Source organism: Orbicella faveolata, unplaced genomic scaffold (assembly GCF_042242905.1).
Source record: "Orbicella faveolata isolate gen_17 unplaced genomic scaffold, um_ofav_v1 contig_46, whole genome shotgun sequence".
Classification (NCBI taxonomy): domain Eukaryota; kingdom Metazoa; phylum Cnidaria; class Anthozoa; order Scleractinia; family Merulinidae; genus Orbicella; species Orbicella faveolata.
The window spans coordinates 18,412,501-18,436,437 of record NW_028301576.1 but is presented as its reverse complement, the minus strand read 5'-3'; the positions used below and the strand labels follow the sequence as shown (position 1 = coordinate 18,436,437).

At 39.6% G+C, this 23,937-nt stretch overlaps 1 protein-coding gene and 1 long non-coding RNA gene across 2 annotated transcripts in view; one reads left to right on the top strand and one right to left on the bottom strand.

The window, feature by feature from the left end:
* Nucleotides 1–8,155: 8,155 nt before the first annotated feature.
* Nucleotides 8,156–13,161, bottom strand: LOC149098739 (uncharacterized). The gene is made up of 2 exons (XR_016203697.1): nt 12,544–13,161; nt 8,156–8,324 (listed from the first exon to the last, which is right to left on the bottom strand). It is a non-coding gene; the product is annotated as an uncharacterized LOC149098739 (long non-coding RNA).
* A 7,468-nt stretch (nt 13,162–20,629) lies between these two features.
* The window catches only part of LOC149098738 (beta-1,4-N-acetylgalactosaminyltransferase 3-like), a 13,443-nt gene continuing 10,135 nt past the window's right edge, over nt 20,630–23,937 (top strand). The window contains exon 1 of the mRNA XM_089278123.1: nt 20,630–22,133. Coding sequence (XP_089134249.1) covers nt 20,998–22,133 — 1,136 coding nt within the window. The 5' untranslated portion in view covers nt 20,630–20,997. The remainder of the gene's footprint in view (nt 22,134–23,937) is intronic.

The window sequence follows — 23,937 nt, the reverse complement described above, 5'->3', positions numbered from 1 at the left end:
GTAGGGGAGAACAGGGTCTCAATGGGGTGGAGGCTTTTAAGGCTAACGTTTAATATTTTGGCTTTTTTTCGGTCAACGGTTAATTTATTTCCCTTAGGATTAACAAAAATCTTACAAAAGTTAAAAAGATATATTGATTAATGTAAAACATATTAAAAATCCCAGACCATTCCGGACATGGCGTAGAATGGCCGGACGTCATTAATATTCATACTTCATTAAGCATGCATTACTTGTCATAACGGTGACGCGATGAAGCGCGAAATTTGAAAGCGAAAAATCTTCATTTTAGAAGAGATGGCGTCAAAAATGGGCGAGCATCTCACTTTAATTTTCGTTTTAAATGGCTCTAGATTGAAAAAGTCCACACTTGTAGGCTGCGACATGAAGAAATTACACTTTTTTAATCGAGACGCCCAGAGACATACACGACTTGTAAAAGCTATTCGAAATTTGAGTCAAATTGCGAATGATTTTATAGGCATTTTAACTGAGAATTCAAAAATGCCCTTTTTCTACCTTAGATTTCTTGTTTCTGGTCCAACTTTTTATGAACTTGCAACTTGCATAAGTTTCTTTTTAAAGTAAATTCAGATATCAAGCTGAAATGTCAAGAATAGCGGAAAGGGATTTTCTTGAAATTCGTGTTCCCTGTATTTCGTATTACATAATGAGCCCCTTTGCTCATTAGTATGCATTTATTCCGCTTCTCTGAGTTCATGTATTTTGCTTTAGCACCACTCTCACTGCTCCGTGTTCAGTAATGGTTGAAAGTGTACTTTTCAGTCTGCCCGATTTTGCCGCGTTCTCTGACGAACATTTGCGATTGCGGCCGACCGTCAAACTCGGAAGCTATTATCAGAGTGACCAAATACATTTCAAGTGGCACTCAGAGTGCGGCGTTGTCACTGTGCAGATAGATATTTGAAATTTTAACTAACTTTGCCCGTGTTCTGAGTAGTCTTTCACATTCTGCTCAGAGGAAAGAGCAAGATAAGTGCTGGGAAATTTTTCTCGAGACGGCTACTGAAGCCTTTTGAACTACTGATAAATTTTTGAGCTTCAGTGAACGCGTTTATCGTTGTTGGATTTAACCTTTTGAACACCGATTTGAATGAAACATTCGATCATTTGTCGAACAGAAAATAAACATACAATCAGCGTGTAAGACGTGGATCAACGATATGTCACTACAATTTGTCCAGCACCGCATAAAAGGAGACTATGATAAGTCGGTGCCTTTTCAAGGAGTGTTAAACAGCACACATTTGCAAGTCTTTGCAAATTTCTCGATCTGCTAACAATGGCTGGGGAGAGACATGAAGCCTATGGATATCACAATACTGAAAACTCATAGCGCTCGATTCTTTTCTGTGCAGAATCTCTTACGATGCTGGTTACTCTAAATATGATGGAAATGGTGAACAACTAGTTTGTCTAAAAGACATAATTATATCTTGCAAGTAAAGAATTATTGTTGACTATAAAAAACGCAAGAACAAAAGAAATGTTTTGTTTAAGTGTTTTGTTTGTCATTTGCGCGTCAAAGCGCACGACAATTTGAAATTCTCTTAGAGTAATTTCAGTTCTATTTTATAGAACACAGGTAATTACGATTTTCACCAACTTCCAAACTTGAGCGGAAGAGCCCACTTAGTCTTCGGTTCGCGAGCGCGTTTAACTGCCAGTACCGTGCAAATAATTAAGATACAGGGTTAAGTACCAAATGATCATATGATCGTAACAAGTAAAGGTTTTTGAAGCGATCGAGATTTCTCGGAACTGTATTGTCTTTTGACTGCTTGTAAAGTTGATGAACTGGTCTTCGCAACTGCAAGAAATTATGGGTCAGAATTTGCATTCGTATAGATAAACCGCAACCAATTAGAGTTCATCGAGAATCCACATGGGAGCTCCAGTGAGACAAAATTAATTTATTCCAGTAAGTAAGTAACTAGTGTGGTATGCTATGAAATATCACTTGAGTCACCTGTATTTTCACGGAATACTCACAAGTCTTAATTATTTTACACCATGCCATAGAAAGACAGTGGCCAACACAGTCAATGCAGCTGGCGATGGAAGGATGGGTGTAAGCAGTATGAGTTCTGAAAAACCCATTTCGGAGAAACTAATAAATAGTACTGTATTGTATTGTATTGTATTGTATTGTATTGCATTGTATTGTATTGTATTGTTAGCGTTTACAAGGAAAATAGCGTAAAGTATCGCACGGACCTCGCCTTACAGATTGCGTGCCGCGTTTAGCATATGCTTGAGTTTTCATTCTGTGTAATAGACCATTTTACAGTTATCTGCTCAGTGACCTGGCCTTTGTATGGCAGCGAGGCTAGAGTTGACCTTGTTTTGATACAGACCTCACTGCTTTTGTTGTGTAAAACAAGTTGTTCTGATGCGAAGTAGGTGCATTTACGTGACAAAAGCAGTGAAGTCTGTATCAAAACAAGGTCAACTCTAGTCTCGTTGCCATAGAAAGGCCAGGTCACTGAGCAGACAACTGTAAAATGGTCTATTACGATACGGGCCTAAGCCAACTATTCATTCGGCATATTCATATGAAAACATAACACTGAAAAACTGACATTTCAAATTAGTGTCACGTTTAAGGGCCCATTAACTGATCTTTTTGTAGACTGCGAGCAGTCTCTCTTTTCCTCGAAAACCGCGGGGAAGAACGCAAAACAAGTAAGCGTGCTAGCGTGACTGTGATGGTGACGTGCGAGCAGCGATGCCGCGAGTCGCTAGTAGCGGGGGCGTCGGAAGACGAGCGAAAAGAGAGACTGTACTGGTTTCATACAACGATTTGGATGTTACTTTGACGGGTCGCATTAATGACACCTCCGCCCTGTTTTGAATAAGACACTAATTCCTACGGTTTTGGTGTCGAATAAACAATCTTAGGGACTTTTGAATAAGTACTTTCATCTTTACTGTTCTGAGAGTTCGTATGTAAGTTAGTTCGCGAAGTTCGCGAACGTTTCGTAAGAAAGTTCAGAGAATTTCGAAGGGAAAGTAGGTTGAGACGTGATGCGTAGAAACGCATATTAAGGTTTAGAAAATCGTACGACGCTGTGAAACTCTGAGGCAAAGGTCAAGATTAAAACGTGGAGTTTTCAAAAACTGCTTTAACAATAATGACAAATGGTATTCTCATCAAAGGCGAGGGTAATGAACTGCCAAAAAATCGAAACAACATTATGATAGAGCGATTTTCAATTGATTGTAGTAAAACCAAAAGCAAACCAATTACGCACCAATTAGAATACTCAGTCAATCTCAAACAGTAGTAAAAACCAAAACAAAAACCAAAGTGATGCCTGATTACTTTCGACACTTAACTGAAAACCGCCCTAAAACAAAGGACGGAGAGACAATTGGACAGGGAAGGAGGTGGGTTGAAAAGGTTGAGAACAGAATGTCCACAACGCCTATGATTCGACTCGAGCCTAGATCAGTGAACGCACTTGGTGATAAGAACCCAGAGGGGATATTCATTTTTATTTTATTCTCAAGTATCTGAACGGACCGGATTCCTAAATCCTCGAATTTGATTGGCTAATCATACACACGTGATCTGTCCAGCTTTTTACGATACGGTCCACGGGCCGGATTCTTTCTTCGCAGCCTAAATTTCGCTCCTAAAAGTTGGCGGTAATCGTCAATCTTTTGCCTTTTTTACACGTCCATCGACGATTAGTGAACGCAGGTTTATCTCTGCCCACTTTAAAATGGCAAGGAAAGTCACTGTAAGTAAATTCAATTGAGTGTTTTGAAGTTGTGAGAGTTTGCTTGGTTGTTTGTAGCTTGGTGCTGTAATGGCGCGTAATCCTGTGTTTCTCTCGCCATCATAAAATTTGAGTCAATTTCAGTCGAGTTTAGTACGTACCTCTCTGATCGTTGCTGTATTTACGAGAATTTCTGTGGAATACACTTAACGAATTTCCTCGCTATTAAATTTACGGTAGAAAAGTCCCATTACAAGTGATTTTAAAAGCAACGACTGACAGAAATTGTTTTTGTAATAAAACTTCAAACTTCGCACGAAATTTAACACCGCGAAAACAACTTTGGAGAACTTAACTGGTGAAATAAATGCAACTAACACAAAGTAGTTTGAAAAAAATCTGTTTTTTAATACATCTTTCTTTGTCTACTATCTTAGTTAATCGCTCGTTGCCGAGACTTTTTTACAAATCGTTAGTAGACGGCGCGCAGGCCGATTCAATGACAAGAGTTGCGTAAAAAAAACCCATTTGTAATCTGTAAAACCAATTTACTGCAGGGAAAAAAAAATAAACATGTTATTTGCCGGCTTACGGTCGGTCCGTATGGTGAAAAACTGTGACCTCGGTCACAGTTTTTCACCATACAGACCTCCCAGCCGGCAAATAACATATATATCATTTTAATAATTAGAATTGCCAAGCTTACACATGTCTTCGTGTGGATGTTGTTACTTTGAGTTATTATAAAGTAACAATAATAACAGATTTGATTGTTAAAAAGGTGCGATCAGCTCTTTTCAGCTGTGACGCGCATGACAAATGGGTTGCCCGTTACCTTCATTAATCCTGGTTCTCACTACGACATGAGCACAAGAATGATGAGTATAAAATGTTTAAGCAGGCAACTGCGAACGATGATCCTGCTGGGATACGTTGGATCAATAGTGATCTAATCGGCTTCACATAGAAAATGAAGAATATAAAAGCAGGAACCGATACAACGTAGGATTATTTTTTAAAATGTATACTATATTTCGGCTGGCCAAACCAGCCTTCTTCAGGTACAATAGAAATTTCACATTGGAAAGAGTGCATTTGTTAATGATCACGGCATTTGCGTAACCATCATTTCCTGTCAAATTCACGAGTTCGCTCATAGAGCACTTTGATTATTGTAAAAGGCTCTCCGTCTCTGCTCGTTTCTGTTTTGTTAATATATTTTGACTGTGCTACGTTTGATATGTCACAACAAGCATTTTAACCAATGAAAATGCTGCACACCCGAAAAAAAGAAAAAAAATGGTTTCACCTTTACGTCCCTATGATGCCATGTCTCAACAACGGCCATTTTGCTCTGTTCTCAAGGTGGTCGGCAATGAGGGGAGGTTCGACGGAACTTCGCGATACCTGATACCTTGCTCTTGCCGTCACGTTTGCGGTTCACTTTGCAGTCCGCGGTTCATGTTGCAACCTCAAGACCCACCTCTTGCACTAACTGATTTGCGGCAGCATTTCGATAAAAGACCACAAAATCGTTACGAACTCACGTTAAGGCTATGGCTTATGTTTTCTTTCAGCGTAAACTCCGTAAGTACGTTCGCGCGAAAATGTTCTACTCGATAGATTTTCTTGAAACTTCTACCGCGGACACCAGGGGCGGGGGAGAACACTCTGCGACGCCTGGCACTTTTTGTGTATCTGAATTATCCAACAAAAAATGACGTCACATCCGGTAAAAAAGAGCGCTGAGCGGCAAAATCAAATTTGAACATGGCATAATCGTTCTCTCAGTAAGTAAAATGGTAATATTTTGCAATCGGTCGGATATTTTTAACGTTTTATTTGGCCACGATAAACAAAATTTTGTCTTCTTCCTCGTCATATCAGTTTGTTTGAAGGACAGGGTAATTATTTATTCAAAAACACGCTGTTTTGAAGGCGTGTTTTTTACGAAATGTCGCCATTTCTTTCTCGCTGAATTCCACAGGAGTCATCGTTTACGTGGAGATAATGAATTCTAGGTAAGTTGCACTCAATTCAAATATCCTATTCTCTTAGGTAGGCATTACACTAAGAAAAATGCACAATGACAGGTTTCTAGACATGGGGGAACCTTATTAACAGAAGCGCCTTTTTTAAAATTTACTGTTGCCAAACACTCGAGAGTACTTGAGTGCTGTTAATCGTATCACTGCAAGAATAGACCCACACACATAACGCGCTTTGCATAACTTTCTTGCCGATCGACACTAACACAAACTCGTGTGTTTGCTCATGACTCAAACTGATGCCATAAAATATGTTACGATTGGTTAAGAACCTTAAACAAGATATGTTTTCCCTAAGCAATCCCTTAATTGATAAACGCTTCGTTACAGGCAGGCCGTGAACCCCTTAAAAAAAAGCAAGAGGATTAGTTTTAACGGCGATTAAGTAATTTGGACATGTCGTGGTTGTCTCTCATTTATAATCAAATTTATTTTTCCGTTTCAACAGTGTTTGACGTCAGCAGCGCTAAGTTCCAATACCCCCCCCCCCAACTGAGGTCAGGCATGCACCTTTAATTTCTTCAAACCCTCTCATTTGCCCTGTTTGCAGACCAAGTTCCTCATCTATTAATCCCTGTCATATTGGCAACCCATTTTGAAAGGTTACTAAAAAGTTGTGCATTATATTTCAGTGTGCTTTCTCTTTGTAATCTTACATCAAGATATTTCAATCCCTAAGGAAACGAGAGAACACTAGCAATACTGACAATTTTCAGTAATTCATCACTTTCAATATGCCATCTAAACAAATTGTTTGTAAACAGTAGTGAAATTTCATGCCCCTACACCTAGCCATAAAAGGAAGTCTGGGAACAGGCAATAGCAACAATGACACTGCCAGGCTGATGAATTTTACAAGCTAATGAACTCATGTCTAACAATGATGGGTGATGATGAAGCATGGTGCAGTGAAACTGAAGACTCAGACTGTGAGTGACAGTGATAGAGTCAGTGTCGTGAGAGTGATGCTAGTGTCTGTGAACTTGGACCAGATCAGCAAAGAAAAGGTTTTGTACTAGAAATTGACAGAGAGCAACAAGTTTGTGCTAAAAAACTGAAGAAGCTGGCTCAGACCAGTCTTAAAGTCAGCATCTACTTACAGTACTTGTCAAGAGTTCCTGATTTGTGTATGTGGGAAGGCTCTCTGTAATGAACTATATGGGGTGGCTCAGCTCACGATGAGTACCTATTTCAGGCTTCAGGTATAAAATTAATGATAGGGATTTCACAAGTTGAGGTGTATGAAAGTGTAGGAAAATCTGTCATTTAGGGATTCCATTCTTCTGGTTCTAAAATGTTGTTGAAAAGCTCTCATTTACTCTCCTCAGCCAGAATGAAGAGATTCTATAATATTATTTATTAACTTTTTTCCAAGGGAATAGAAAAGGGATGCAGTATTCTTAAATAGGTTTGTTAAAGGGGTACATTAACCCTTTCGCAATGTAAGGTTGACAAAAGAGGTGCCATTTCTATCAAAATGGTACAAATGTATACAAAAGGGTAAGGGGTAATGGACCTCGAGATAAGACCTTTCCATTTAAAACTTTGTAGAATACCCCCCCCCCCCTCCCAGCTTGTGAAACAAAGATGTTCAAATTATTGTTTTGTGAAAAAAGGCAATTATTAAAAAACAAAACAGTGCCAAGAGATTAAGTGATTTTCAATGCAAGTTTCCATTTGTATTTTGAATTAAAATGGGTATAACATGATCCTCAAGTATACTATGCAGCTTCACAGAGAGGCCCAAACTGATGATGAAAACATATGTTTTAACACTTAAAATTCTATTTTTGCTTCTTCCCTTGTACCTTGTGATCTTTGTAGGGAAATTCTGAAAAGGTCCCCACCCCTCCCCCCCCAAAAAATTCAAATTTTATATACAAATCACTTTTTTATCTTGAAAATGGTCTGAGACAACAAAACATTTTTATGGCTAGCTAAACTACTTATTAGGAAAATAAAAATGTTCAAGCAAAAAATGAACAGGAAGAAACAACAACAAATTAACTTTTTTTTTCAGAAGAGCTACTACTTGTATATTTTTTTAACTTACATGTAGGTCAACATAATTTGTTTTCACAATTTACCACAAAAGAAAACACCACAGAAAGGAGAACTATAGTTGTGGCATCTGAGCTACATTTTTAAATGGAAACATTTCCCATAAAAAATTTCCAAATTATATTCTTACCAGTACAACAAAATACCAACTATATTTTGCAGAGAGGTATACTTAATTAATAAAATTGATGTAGTGAAATTTTCTATTTAATTTTTGTTCACCTGATCTTACAGAGTGCAACCTTTGGTTTAACTGGTTCACTTTACCATTAAGCAATAATTAAATAAATCACACCAGAGTGGCTTTGTATCTTTATTATAATTCTCATTATCAGTAGAGAAATCACACTTGTACACTGGTCCACTGATCAATACTCTTACGTGTATGTTAAACATGGGAAAGCAGGTTGTATCATCTAATCATAACATTGTATGCCTGTGTGGGGTGTATATGCCAGGAGGTAACCACCTAAGAAAAGACAAACATAAATTATGTCATTGTTTCAATGACTCACCCTAAGTGGGCATTATGCTCATTACCACCTTAATAAACAAGATATATTAAAGTATAATTTTTAACCTCGCTTTAAACTTTTCAAACCTACAGTTTGTTTTCACTTTAAGAGAGGTTCTTAAATTCACAAGCACACCACCCACCCCCCTCAGCCCCAATTCCTACTCTCCCATAGCCAGGATCCCATTTCAACTCTCCAATAAATCAGTAATTTTTTTTCTAATTTCAGTCTGACTTAGATTCATCTCCACTCAGCCATGAAAGCAATGGTGGTAGATTTCTGTATATTTGTTGGTCTAGTTCACAGCTATTGTTCTCAGATTCCCACCTCCCTTTTGACAGAATTAAATTCCATTAAAAAATAAACTACAGTAGTTTAATCAAATTAATGCAGAGGCAAACATTGAACCAGAAAATACTATAATTTTGGTATGAACGATACCAAAGTATAACTTACATAATAATATCACATCTTTTCTATTGTAATTTAAGACAGTGCAACTACTAATAGATTGACCACAAAAACCTAAAAACATGACTTTAGAAACACAGGTAAGTGAGAATATTGCCAGTTTTGCTTTTGCCACCAACCACTCTTCTTTAAAAAAAAAATACATGGAAGATAATGACAAAGCAATAACAAAACCAGCCAACCAACCTCTGGCAATTCAATAAACACACCAAATTCCCCTGCAAAATTCTCTTCAACACCTTACAGTACATGTAAATGTCAGCAGCATAAATTCACCTCAATGATTTGGCATGCTACTATCATCAAATGTTTACCCCTTGATTCAGAATTTTTAGGAGTATCAAATAGAATTCCACTATAGATTACAAATGCTGTTTACCTTAACAAATATTTGCATTAATTCTGGAGATATTTAAGTTTAAAATGTGTAAAATATATGCAAATGAGAGGACTGATGATGTCATACACCAAACCCAATATTACATCAAGTGCAGACCATATATACAGCAGAGATCATTGAAACTTGGTAGCCTTATAGTTCTACAGGCAACACACTAATATGGCTATAAAAATATGTTCCCAATTGGCAACTCAATCTTTTCCAGTTCCCTCTAACCCAACTTCAATAATGCAGTGATTTTCAGCTTGAAAAACATTAATCAAGACCATGAGGTGGCCAGAAAAGCCTAGAATATCAGGGATGGTCTGAAATGCAGTCTGTTGCCATGGTAACAAAACTGTTAAGCTCATATTATGTAGCACATCTGCAAATTGCATCGTAATAGCACTGTCCCCATTGGAGCCCATGGTTCAGTAGTTTACTTGGACAATAAATTTCATAACTTTCCTGGGGGACTGGATGATCTAAATGGTATGTGGGAGACTCCCAGAATATTTGCAAGAATGTATGACTATCTCTTCACAGGTATTCATTAATAAATAAATAAATAAATAAATAAATAAATAGACACTAACACTACTAACATGATTGAGTTTGGAAAATATATATATTTTTAGTTTATGATATTTTGAAAAATTCCCCTCTCCCATCTAACATGCTGATCTTCTTTAATTTGGTACTTGAAATTGATAACAAGGATGCTACACCTTGACAACTCGTTGGCCAGGATATATTGCACAGTCTTCACATCAGATAATGGGTCTGTACATATTATTTATGTATTTATTAAACAGAGATCTCCCCATCCCTCCCTATGGAAATTCCAATTTTTATTAATACTTTAATTTCTTTAAAAAGTTTGGCTTTTGAGACCCTCCCCATCCCTGGAATTTCCAGTAATCTCCTTGGGGTGGGTATGGACATTTTCTAGAACCACACAATAAAACAAATAAACAAACTTTAAGATAAAATGTTGAAGTATAAGTCAGTGGGACATATATACATTGATCAACTTATAAAGACATGATTGATCATTGCAACGTACTATACACAACTTAAGCAAAGGTGAAATTATAGCCTGAAAAAAATTAGGTGTGAACTGGATTCTAACCCATGACCTCTGTGATACCAGTGTGATAACTTAATTAATTAAAGTTCTATGCTACAACATACCAAACTGCTAATTTATTATGAAGTGACACAGCTAAAGGAGAGTTGCCAAGAAATCAACTTTTTTGTGAATTCTAAGATCAATATGAGTCTTCTAAATTTAAGATTATTATACCTAACAAAAGGCATACAGTAGGGCACTGCACTGTGTGCTCTCTCTACACACTCTTCCAGGCAGGATAGTAATAAATATACATGTACTTTTTTTTTGTTTGGAATATACTGTTACTGCATGGTCATACAAGAGGTACTAGTTGCTGCTGAGTAGTCTTAAAATAAGTGAACTAAGTGTGACAAAATATCATGTATATTAAATCTGCACCAGTTCAGTACAATTTAATACCAAATTTTAATCAGCCGCAAAAAAAAATTGTTAGCACCAGATATTACATGTACTTTGTGAAGGCTTCTGGAGGGGTTATACTTTAATTTATAAAGTACCTGGCAGCAAGTACTATTTTGATTTACTAAAGCAAGACTGTAGTAACTGCTAAGAAAATGTGTTTTGTACATCCCAGAAAAAATTGGGTGGTGGTCAGTGCAGCCCTCTTCACAAAAGTTAAACTCTTAACCTATTTATGACCATAATCTGTGATTTTCCCTACCCCATTTGTGACTGTTGCGACTGCTACAGTTGCCCTAAACATAAGTTTTGAAGGACTTTTGTTGATGGTCTTATCAATAATGATGAAAATTGAGGTAGCTTATTCTAAAAAACATAACAAATTAAAGACTAGAGGGCAAAAGCCTTACCCTAGAGTATTTATGACCAAAACGGCTGAATAACCATACCCTTTGGGGCTGCACAGCTGTATATAGCACATAGAGGAGAGTTCCCCCCCCCCCCTATCACTGGAGCAGGAATCAAAATATTACTGCCTTGATGACATAATAAAGATAAAATCTCAAAATAATCAAGAGTTACATATATGCATGGGACTTCACTAACAAAATGATGCCTGTTGCTTGCTGTAAATTGTATATAAATTACTCCTACAATGTGCCAGAATTCTGTTAATATGGTCACCAACAGGTCTCAAAAATCTGACTGTATAATTAATAAATGAGAAAATGACCGACTGAGATTTTGTTTGAGCCAGAATAGAGTGGCCATAATAACTAGGTGGCTGTGTTAACGGGGGTGGCTCTATGGTGAGGTACATTCCACAGTAGTGATAAAGATGACACTCTCAAACACCAGTACCCATAAAGAGTTTGGACAGTATATTTTGCATAATCAGTTGGAAGAGGAAGAGGGAAAATGGAAATAAAATAGAATGGCTCTTGTGTACCAGAGACAACCCTTTCCCCGAGTTACCCTGGCGGAGCTAACTTTTCACTTATTTCTTTGCAAAATTCAACCAACCGTTTACACAAGGATGGCGAACCAGACTTGGGGGTGAGACAATTCAGGTGGGCAAGTTGACTCGCCTTGGCAGCTAAAGTAACCAACAACTTTTCTTTGAGTATACATAAACACTTTGGCTCGCCTAACTGGAACAACTCTCAGCATGGCGAGTGTCACGTAATGCCTAGATTTAAGATTTAAAGCAGCAATTTGTATCAAAGAAGAGAAAATTAACTCAGCAAAACCCACTCTGATCAAATGAGTGAGGGAAACTTAAACAAAGAGGGCTAGTTGCACATTTGACTATTCAATAGGAGTTACGAATAATCATGCAGGGTCAACTTTTACTCGGCCTACATGGGCTACATTTTCTCATACAAACACTTGATAAAGTTGCCTCAGGGGGAGGGTTATCCCGGGTACCCGAGACCATACAAATGGGACCTGTGTTGCCTCAAAGAACACCCCCACGATTTTCAAAGGGGAAGGTCCATGAACAGGACCTTAACTTAGGGCAGCTTCAATGGCAGATTCCCTCTGATGGCTTGGATTTGAATAATTGATTTAATTACTTTTAAAGAGGATTAGAACTCAAAAATCTTGCTCGAATTTCGATCCAGCGAGGCATAAGTTTCCATGCCGTGAATCAAGTTTTTACTGGGCGTTTTAAAAGCACTCACCAAAGAGAAAGAGACTGATGACCCCAAACTACCGATACATATGTACTGTATCTTACTGAAAACAACAATCTTCAACGAGAGATGTAGGAATGTGGGATACTGACCTTCAGCATGCGATCCAGCTTGTCTCTTCTACCAATACACGTGAGCCAAGAGTAACAAAAGTTCTGGTGACAGCGACTTTCGGAGCTAAACGGCTTCTGTTAATTATGTTCCCGTAGTACACAGTGCAAACTATGGCCAGCAATACTTCATTCAGGTTGTTGTTAACATTATAGGCTATTGCACTTATTGTTATCACTAAATCACGAACAACAAGAACCAAAAGTCGGAACAACACCAGTTTTACAAATGTGTAAAATTCGCCCGACGATGACGGAAGGCTCTCCGTTATTTTGCTTCAAAACAATAATAAACTTTTCTCTTTTCCCGAAATTTTTGCTTCAAAAGTCGAAGTAATGTGTCTGCAACATCCTTCCATACTCAATATAAAATGAAACGAAACTGATGGTTTACAAATAGAGGGAAACCACGAGTAATCGAAACGCCATTTTCTCGCTTTGTGAAACGAGCCGCGAAGCGCAGTTTAAACCGGATGTGACGTCATTTTTTGTTGGATGATGCCTATACGAAAATTTCAGGAGTCTTCTGCCCCGCCCCTGCGCGGACACATAATGAAATACTTGTTTAAGGAATGAAATAAAAAAAGAAAAAAAAAAAAAAAAATTGGGGCCCAAGGACGTAAATCAGTGTGATCTCCAGGGTTTTTATCTTAAAATATGAAAGATGAATCAATGGAGACAAACTATCCTAGTAATATTTTGTATAGGTGAATCCGTTCGTTAAAAATTCCATATGTTGCCAACGTTTTCATAAAACGTAACCCTTAAAGAAGCATTTGAAAACGCCGCACAGATAAACGAAGAGCTAAAAAAGTACGCAATTCGATGGTGCATTTTCAAAAAAATTCAAACTTGTAATCGATAGACAATTGTCAGCGTATGCTCTCGCTAAATCAACCAGAGCGGATCGATGAAACCAGGAACATGGAACATTCCGGAACATCCTTGAACATAAAAAATTACAATATTTATGGGAAAATATGTAAAATTAAGTAGAGAAATAAACAAAAACGATAGTTAAAGAAAAAAAAAATGATAATTAAAAAAAATAAATCAATTACTGTTCGCGGCCCAGTGTAAATGCCCCTTCATGTTCATGTTTACAGGCAATAAAGTGCGATAACTTGTCGTTCAGCGTATTTTAATCGGGACAGGATCTGAAGGTTTGTGATGGAAGTAAATTTATGGTGCAGAGCTGTTGTAAGACAAGCAAATTCCGTCTGGCAAGTCAGAAACTCATCAGTACTCGAGTAATTCGAATTAGTTTAGACAAGAAACTATATGCCGTGTAAAACCATGGGAAATCGTATATACGCTTGTCTTTGACGCAATGAATTGAATAAAGAAATCAGAAACTTATGTACAGTGATTATTTACAGTCCTATATTTTTCGGTCTACTTTAAGAGTTTGAACACCATTATCATGGTTTTCTATAAATGAAAGAAATAAAGGAAGAGTACAGTAGCCCCTTCTTGTCTTGTCTGTCTTGATGTTTCTCTTGACCTCTTTGTTGGCTTCTGCATACTCTTTTTGTGCCCTTGCCTTTTCCGCTCTGGTGCAACTGTTGTTCAGTATAGCTTTCTTCCTCCTTCTTGACTCGATCTTCTTTAATGTCTCGGCTGATATCCACTCCTTGTGCTAATGTTTCCTAAAGCCGACTACCTCTTCGCACGTGGAGTTTAACCTCTTTAAAATTGCTCCATTGATGTTCCATGGGTATGTCGTCCTCTGCTACTAGTTCTTGCAGAACTTGAAACTTGTTGTAAAGAATGTTCTGATACTCTCCTCTCTCCTCATTATCTCTTAGGAGGCTTACGTTGTATCGCTGTCTTCTGGTCATCACACCGGGGTTCGTCTTCAACTTCAGCTTCACTCTAGTAATCACCAGATGATGGTCAGAAGCTACGTCAGCGCCCCTCCTCAGTCGTACATTTGGAGAGATCTTCTGAACTTCTTGTTGATACATATGTGGTTTATCTTGTTCTCTGCAGTAGAGTTGTCAGGAGATACCCAGGTTACCTTATGTATCCTTTTGTGGGGAAAGATGCTACCTCCAATGACCAGACCATTCAAGGCACAAAAGTCGGGAAACTTTTCACCATTATCACTCATCTCACCTAGTCCAGGCCTGCCCATTACCTTTTCTCAGCCGGTGTTGTTCTCTCCGATCTTGGCGTTGAAGTCGCCCATCACTACGGTAATGTCTTCTCAATAGGCAGTTATCTAAGACACTCTGGAGTCAGTCTTAGAACTCATGCTTATCCTCTTCGTCACTGTCATTTGTAGGAGCATAGCGCTGTATGATGTTGACCTTGATTTTCTTCTGTTTTGTTCTAAATGCAGCTTTGAAAATCCTTGGCCCATGTGATTTCCATATTATAAGTGCCTTCTAAGCTGATCTAGACAACATCAGAGCTTCGCCTTCAGTATGAGGTGCATCTTCTTCTTCATGTCCAGAGAACAGAATCATCTCTCCACTTATCAATCTTTTCAGACCAGATTGAATCTATCTAGTTTCGCTGATTCCGAGCATAGCTGTGTCGTACCTCTGCATCTCTGCTGCTATTTCTGCGGCCTTCCCGCTTTGGAACATAGTCCTCAAGTTCCATGTTCCCATGGTGGTGTCTCTGGAAAGAGAAAGGCGGTTTTCGTCTTGTGGCTTCCAGATACCTCAAGCATTCACTACTTGACTTCATCCTTCTTCTAACTGAGGATCCTTCCTCTCCAGATAAGGAATCTCTTGTAAGGTCTCTCGTTGGCGTTTCTGCAGCTAGACTTGTTTTCCGCGTTGAGAAAGCTGTCCTCACGCCCAACCCGTAAACTGTAGGTCCAGGGTGCTGTTTTATCTGACCCTCTCCCGCAGACCAATCTGGCATGGTCGAACCTGCCAGGAGCATAAGGCCCACGCCGGTATACCTCTGGGGGTCGCAAGGGCGAGCAAGCTTCCCCGCCACGACAAGGCAAAGCACCAGGGGAAGACAGAACTACATCAATAGCCTGGCAGAGGAGACAGAAGAAGCCGCTTAGAGTGGAAACATGAAGCAGCGGTATGATACCACCAGTAAGCTGAGCGGTAAATATGGGAGACCGGAAAGACCAGTCAAGGACAAAGATGGGAACACCATCATTGGAAAAGAAGGGCAACTCAACAGGTAGGCGGAGCACTTCGAGGAACTGTTGAACAGACCTACCTCTACGCTACTCGGACCTTTCAATTAACTGTGAGAAACCGAGTCATTAGGAAAGCTATTATGAAGTTAAAGAATGGCAAAGCAGCAGGAGCGGACAACCTTCCTGCGGGTCGCTGAAGGCCGACATAGATACCACAGCAGAGATGTTATACACCCTGTTTGCAAGGATATCGGAGGATGAAGAGTTACCAGCTGACTGAAGGAGTGTCATCTCATTAAACTTTTAAAGAAGGGTGATCTCAGTGAAAGTTCCACCTGCAGAGAAATTACTTTGCTGTCTGTGCCTGGAGACGCTTTCAACAGGATCATCTTGGAAGAGTGAAGGACACTGTCGATTCCCAGCTCAGCGATCAACAGGCAGGATTTAGGAAAAACAGATCTTGCACGGATCAAACAGCCACCCTCCGAATTATCGTGGAACAGTCCCTTGAGTGGTATTCCTCCCTGTATATCAACTTCGTTGATTGTGAGAAGGCATTCGACAGTGTGGATAGGGAGCCCCTGTGGAAACTACTATGGCACTATGGAATACCTACCAAGCTGGTTCCCTGATTAAGAGTAATTATGAAGGAATGTCCTGCAAAGTGATACACGAAGGGCAGTTTTCCAGACAGTTCCAGGTCCAGACTGGTGTCCGGCGGGGCTGTTTACTGTCCCCTTTCCTTTTCTTACTGGTCATAGACTGGATCATGAAAATGACAGCGAAGCAGAGAAGGTATGGAATCCAGTGGACATTCTAGTTCCAGTTAGATGAACTGGATTTTGCGGATGATCTAGCCTTACTTTCCCACAACCATCAACAAATGCGGGACAAGACAACTAGCCTGATGGACATCTCTGCACAGGTAGGCCTTAGCATTCACAAGCACAAGACCAAAGTCATGAAAGTGAATACAGCCAGCACCGAGCCTGTCCTGCTGGAAAGTAGTCCACTAGATGAGGTAGAGTCGTTTACTTACCTCGGCAGTACCATCAATGTACAGGGCGGTAGGGATGAAGATGTCAAGACTAGGATTGGCAAGGTCAGGACAGTTTTCCGACAACTTCAAACAATCTGTAAATCCAGAGAATTGTCCCAACGCACCAAGATCAGGATTTTCAAATCAAATGTAAAACCAGTTTTACTTTATGGTGCCGAGACATGGAGAATAACAAAAGCCACCGTCACCAAAGTACAAACTTTCATCAACAGCTGCCTCCGGAGAATCCTAAAGGTGCACTGGCGAGACAAGATCAGCAATATCAGCCTGTGGGAAAGAACACAGCGGATCCCAGGAGAACAGGCAATGGGAAAAAGGAGATGGAGATGGATAGGGCACACGCTGAGGAAGCCAGTGGCTAGTACCACGGGACAAGCCTTGTCTCCTTATTCTTGCCTTGGAATCCCCAGGGTAAAAGGAGAAGAGGTAGCCCCAGAAACACCTGGCGCCGAGACCTCCTGGCAGACACCAAAAGGATGGGCATCACCTGGAACCAATTAGAGGCAAAGGCACAGGATATGGGGCTCTGGAGGTCTCTCGTCGACGGCCTATACCCCGGGAGGGGTGATAGGGTTAAGTAAGTAAGTCAGTCAGTCAGTAAGTACGTAAGTACAGCAGCCCCTTCCCCAGGGACGGGTACTCTCCCCAGTTTTCACTCACAATGAGCAAAACAACAGCATCAAAAAAATATGGTGGAAATCGACCTCTTCAACCACACTGTAAAATAAAGGACCGTCACGTGATTTAACTGGTAGCAAACAACTGGCAGGAAGTGATTAGTGGGGATAGCTTGTGCATTTTCTCCCGACATCGCTACTTAAAAGGTGAAAGTTGCAAGGCTCCACTCATGACTGCAATGAGCGAATGCGTAACTTAGAACACTATTCCATTCCTTCCAGTCGTTCGCCATCAGTTTAATCAACCGATTTCGATGGGGCAAATGGCTGCTCAAATTATAGGTATTACACTGTTTTTGCTACTCGCATTTAGCGCGACCGTGACTGCTGTGGGAGAAGGACAGGATGGCCGAAAGTCTGATTTCGCGGGCTATTCATCGCCTTCCTTTACGTGCAGTATCAACAAGTAAATTTTCATCGAATATACGTTCATCCCATTTGACTCCCAGAAAATGGTCTAAGGCCTGGTTTGAATTAATTCGATACACAGTCTTTCCTCGTTCTTTCCGTGATTTCCCGGCTGATGCAAGCCCTCCATCAAATACATCCTGATCAATTCTAATTTCAATGAGAGTTGCTGGATCGTCCTATCGGCCAGAATACAACTTTCTTTTTATTTCACGATATAGCTCTGCGTGAAATAATTCCGCACGGTCGTCAAAAGAAGAAGCAGAAGGAATAAAAAGAGGTTCCATCCGCTGGAAAAGAATGTCATCTTTAATCTTTAAATTTCTATCTTTGCCATCAGTATCGCTCACTATAACCAAGACAGTGAACCCGCTTTCCGATCTTGTCCACGTCTGTTACAACCACGGGATAAAGTTTACGGTCTACTTTTACCCGCAACGTCTTCCTTTGGGGTGATAACTCCTGGAAAACCTCATCTATGTATTATTTTGGTGCATTGGATTCTCTCTTCACTCACCCTGCCGCCGTATTTACGTATTGTTTACGTATGGAAATTATTCCCCAGCCCCATGGATAAACTAATGCGCAAGCGCATTACAGACAAATAATGCCCGCGCTAGTCTGGACGCAATTACAGCAAATGTTCATGAATTCGGGAAATGCTATTTTCCTTTTGCCTACCGCACAACCAAAACGTCGACCATCGCTTCCATATAGAGTTTTTCAGCGCAATAGAGTTGTTCCGCATAACAACCTTACAGATGCAAACGTACCCATTATGACATTAGACTTGTAAATTCCTTGCCCGTTCGATTATGAGGGCCTCTTATTTCATGTCAAAAACTTCAAAGAGCTGACCTAGAATTGTGCACATTTCTTATAATGAACGCCATATATATTTCTTTATTCTAAGACCTGCAGCGAAGAAGAAACAGCCTCGACAAAGCTATCTTGTAAATAAAGAACGTTGGATCGAATCGTTAGTCTTATTACAACGATTTTGTAAAGATCTTCTCTATCTGTAGCCTGAATTTCAGCCGCCTTCTCCGCTTGCTAAGTCACTCGGGGAGAGAGAGGTCTAAAAGCACTGGGCGATAATGCTGTCCGGCGACGTCACGAGTCAGATGTGGTAATTAATGCAATTTTATCTCAGGCCTCAGCGGTTATCAATCACACGCGACCTTCAGAAAGCGTCTAGACAAAACCTTAGTTTTGGTGGACGTCAATCATCTCCGCCTCCTTACCGACTGTATACAAAATTTACAAAAACAGTCTTAAACCTTGCAGCGGTCCACTCGTAAAAATTATCATTTTACTTTCAGTATGCTCAGCTAGTTCACTAAATACTTGAAATTTGTAACTGGAGACAGGCGGATCGGGTTTCTCAACGGCCATTCGCATGCATGAATGACCCGAGATCAAGCAAATCTACACGCGAACTAAATTATTTCTGTACGTATTTGTCTTGGAGCTACGGACTGAACAAGACTTCAACTTCTTATAAACCTTATAATTTTGTAAGGTAATATTGTTTAGTCTGTAGCGCCAAGAAAAATACGTGCAGAAGTAATTTGTTCGTTCACGTGCAGATTTGCTTGACTCGTCGGGGTCATTCATGCATGTGAATGGTCGTTGAAAAACCCGACAAATTTCAAGGAATGTTAAATGCCAATGTAGTGAGCTAGCCGTACATACCGAAAGTAAAATGATAATTTTTACGAGTGGACTGCTGCAAGGTTTCACACTTTTCTTCAGGTAAATTTTGCATACAGTCGGCAAGGAAGCAGAGATGATTGACGTGCACCAATTTTTAGGTTTTTTAAAGTCGTTTTTGTGCTGAGGGTCGCGTGTGATTGATAACTGATAACCACTGTAAAGCATTGGCGAAATAATAACAACTATGCTTTCGTTTGGAAAACGGCTGTGCTGCTTTGAAAGTTCAATTGCCACGAGTGGAGCCATCTGATATATTAAGGACCTTCCATATCCCGTAGGCAAGTTTAAGAATACATCGCTTCTGCTAAGAAATTCTGAAAGTGCCTTTTCTTATTGCGGATTAAGTTTTGGAGTAGTATTTTAATTCTTGTTTTAGTTTTAGTTTTTAATCTTAGTTAGCTTACCGCATAGATTTTGTCCTTTTTATTGTATTTTAGATTTTAATGTACTTTAAAGGTTTAACATTTATTTTCTCAGAGGACCCTCCTGAAAACCACCTTATGGTGATTGGAGGCCTCCTTTTAAAATATTATGTATTATTATTATTATTATTATTATTATTATTATTATTATTATTATTATGAATGTCGAGCATACACCAGAAACGGCTTTAAGTCTTGTTGCATTAGCCCGCGATTTTCTTCTGCCATCTTGAACTCGCGAATTTGGCAATAAAATTATTCTGAATTGTTCGAGTCGGGCGAATAAATTAACACGGCAACCAATCAGAAGCACTACCAGGTTTTTGGGTAGTGAAGTCACCGGAAGCGTTATCGACCAGTGCTTTCAGACATCTCTCTCCCCGAGTGACTTAGCGAGCGGAGGAGGCGGCTGAAATTCAGGCAACTCTATCTGAGAAGCAACAATTAGCTTTGAGAAAATTTGTCTGGTTTCATAAGGTATTTACAAACGCAGCGAGCTGAATATAATATACAGCAAAATCACGCCAGTTTACATCCGGGCGTGCGACTTTTTCTTGAACGAGAGACAATTGCCATCTCATTTACATACCTAAGGTCGTGAAATGCATATTACCATTTGTAAGGTTCTTTATGGGGAAAAGCTCTAATGTTTTGCAGGTTGAAACTTTACAATTACTGTAATGCACGAGTTATGCTCGTTTGTTTGAATACTGAAGAACTGATCAGTGGAATGTTGGCGCTACTAGGTTAATATTATGCTGTACAGGTGACTATGACAAAGCCTGTAGAAAACTTTGGCGGCCAACTGATTTGCATAGAATTGCGACAAAACTGCGACAATGTCTACAGCGGGAGAACGACTTTGTATGAGAGCTTTTGTCGACACTCCACTTGAGTCCGACTACTGTAAGAGCTTTTCGTCTGCACAGCCAAAAATGTCCGAAATTATCGAGTTCAGTTCAGTGTAAAGGGATGTCCACAGGTGTTAGTGAAGGTAAAGCCGGATTCCACCGACCTTCTTCACTCTGTTTGAAATAAAAGATGGTTGCAAGACGGACGATGTTCGCGCTCGTGTATCGGTTTTACCTTCGCCATGGCTCTTTTTGGTTGCCTGTACCCTCCCGAAGACGGAGGAGACCGCTCAAGCTTCTGGTAATAATACTGTCTTGTTGTTTGCTTTTCTTTTTTGCTCCTATTTTATTCAAAAAGAACAGTGTTAGTTATTCAAGAAGAACTAGTGTCTTCTTCACTGATGAATCTGGTGTAAATTTCACTGGCGAGGAACAAAATTCCACGGATGCAAGTGACGAAGGAAGAAAAGGTCAACTAACAGTTTCCATCTGGCGTGATTTGTGCGGCGACGAAGTGAAAGTGTTGAGAAACTCGCCATTTTATCCTAGTTATCCAAGCGAAAAGAAGTTCATTCGTGAGTTTTCTGAGTTTCAAATCGAGGAGAACAAAATAGAATACGGTCAAACGATAGTTGGTTTCCTAAACCCAGCAAGGAATGGATCACATCGCTTTGCGATAGCCTCCGATGATTCATCAGAGTTGTGGCTCAGTGCAAGCGAAAATCCCGATGAGAAACAGCTAATTGCCAGTGTGTTTATTGAGGGTGCTGCAAGTTGCACGAAAAAGAACGAGCTAAATAAATACCCTAATCAAATTTCGAGCGACATAAATCTTCGCAAAGGAAGTCAATATTACATCGAAGTCATTCATAAACAAGGCAAAGGCGTCGGATTTGTGCAAGTTTTTTGGTCAAATCCTGGCGTCACAGACTTTAAACTGATCAGCTCTGAATACCTATCGCTATGTTCCGATGATGTCGTGGTTTCCCCAAAACAGGATGCCCTGAACCAACTACTTGCTGAGCGTCTTGCAATCTCACAGATAGCATGGGAAAAGTTCTCGAACTTTTTCGCTCTTCCTTTGATTAGCGAAGTGGGTTATCTTCCACAATGCACGTACAAGTCAAGTCAAGTTGTTTCCAGAGACAAGATCGACAAATACAATGGGGTTTACCTAGTTGATCTATCCAACGTGTTCCCTCAAGATGATACTTTTATGGGAAGCAAAGGAAGAGTGTGGTCCTGGAGTAACAGAGTCGCTGATGGAGAAATAATACAATCAGTGGTGGACAAGATGATTGCTGCCCTTTACAGGAAAACTGCCAGGTAAGTAAAAGTTTTGAAATTATTATTGCCAAAACAACAACAATCCCTCGATGGTGTACAGATTAATTCATAAATAAAGCAAGGCTGGACAAACTGCCCGTCAGCTGAGCTGTTTATTTGTAGTCATATTTGTAGCTATTTGCACACTATAGCTGGTTTTCACATGAGGTCACTAAAATTCAAACAACGAAACTATTGATCTTCCTGAGATTTTACTTTAATGATGTATAAGAGCAGCTGAAAACTAATATTCATACAAATTTTCGCTCCGAACGGGTTCTTGGTTTTGTGATACACTACGCTTGAATTTCTAAGCTTTTGCGTGACGCGGCATTTACATGACGGCCTAGAGAGCTGTCATGATTGTCAAAAAAGTGACTTATTTCGGGGAACTTGTCTACCTGAACAGTTCATGTCTTAAAAAAGTATTATTTTAATGTTTTAGTGTTTCCGAGGGATAAATTCACGCTTTTGTAGGAAAACTCAGTGAGAGATGTTTCTGCTGGTTTCCGGCCGCCATGTTGGTGCTCATACGGATGGGCACCAGCATGGCGTCTCGATACAAATCTCTGTAAATTTGGGTAAAAAATTTCTTCGCATATCTCGCATAAGAAAAATTGCCGTGACCAGAATTTTGGCGACAGTCTTTACATATTTACCTTATGAGATTCCGATTGTGAGACGATGTTCTGTGAGCTATTTTTGAGCTGATTCGTTTAACCGACACATGGTCATTTTAAAACAATGTCATTTAGATTTTCTCGCAAGGCTATCTTTATTCTGGAACTCAATTAAAGTCAAAGACAAAAAGCCGTGAATCACTTTGATTTGACTTTGACAGGTCGATTGTGTAGCAACCAAACAGAAAAAGCCGCAAACAAAACAAAAAATTAACGGTGTCTCTATCGGTCATGAAACCACACTTCGATCGTTCGTCCTTCCGAAAAATGGCTGTTACTCTGTAGTTGTATAATTAATAATTTAATCTGTTCTCTTTATGCAAGCAAACTGGAAACTCGAAAGACTTTAAATGACGTCTGGCTCAAACCTGTACGCGCGGACTTGCAGCCTGAGGCTACAAAACCAGCTCTTCTATAATTAACTTCATCCGCTGCAAATCTACACGCGAACAAATTATTTCTGCACGTATTGGTCTTGGGGGTACGAATTGAACAAGACTTAAACTTCTTATAAACCTTATAATTTTGTAAGGTAATAAGTTATAAGTTTTATAGGTTTACTCTCGACATTCCATCTTTCGACATGTTATGTAAACAGCTGAAGGACCGTTTACCTGTGAAACTGGCGCTTTTTCCTGTTATTAGCGGAACAAAATGATCACAAGTATATGATAATTACTGACCTCAAATGAATGAAGAAGATTGTGGACTCCCGATTTACGGGATAATTCAAACGATTTAAGTGTAGTCGATCGACTCTCAAGAGTGACTTCCGGTCAGGGCCGCTACCGCTCAGTTACATGTAATATTTGAAAGATGTAAACATTCAAAGCAGTCGATTTATCTCTCACAGAATGTTTTCTTGATGCTCCTAGCCTTATTATGATGTCAAATAAATCCATCTTTCATGACTAGAAGTTGAGTTTGACCTAGCCTCTTCCGGGCGTTCAGTTAGTTGGGGCGCAGCGCGAAAATTAACGCGCGAAAATAAAAAGTGCGGTGACAGGAAGCGAAGAAAATAAAAATCCAAACAACCTAAAAGTTACGGTTTTGAAATAAGTTAGTAAAAACCTCCTCCCTGACAAAGTTTGAAAAAATCTATTTTTTCTATCCTGCATAAGTGT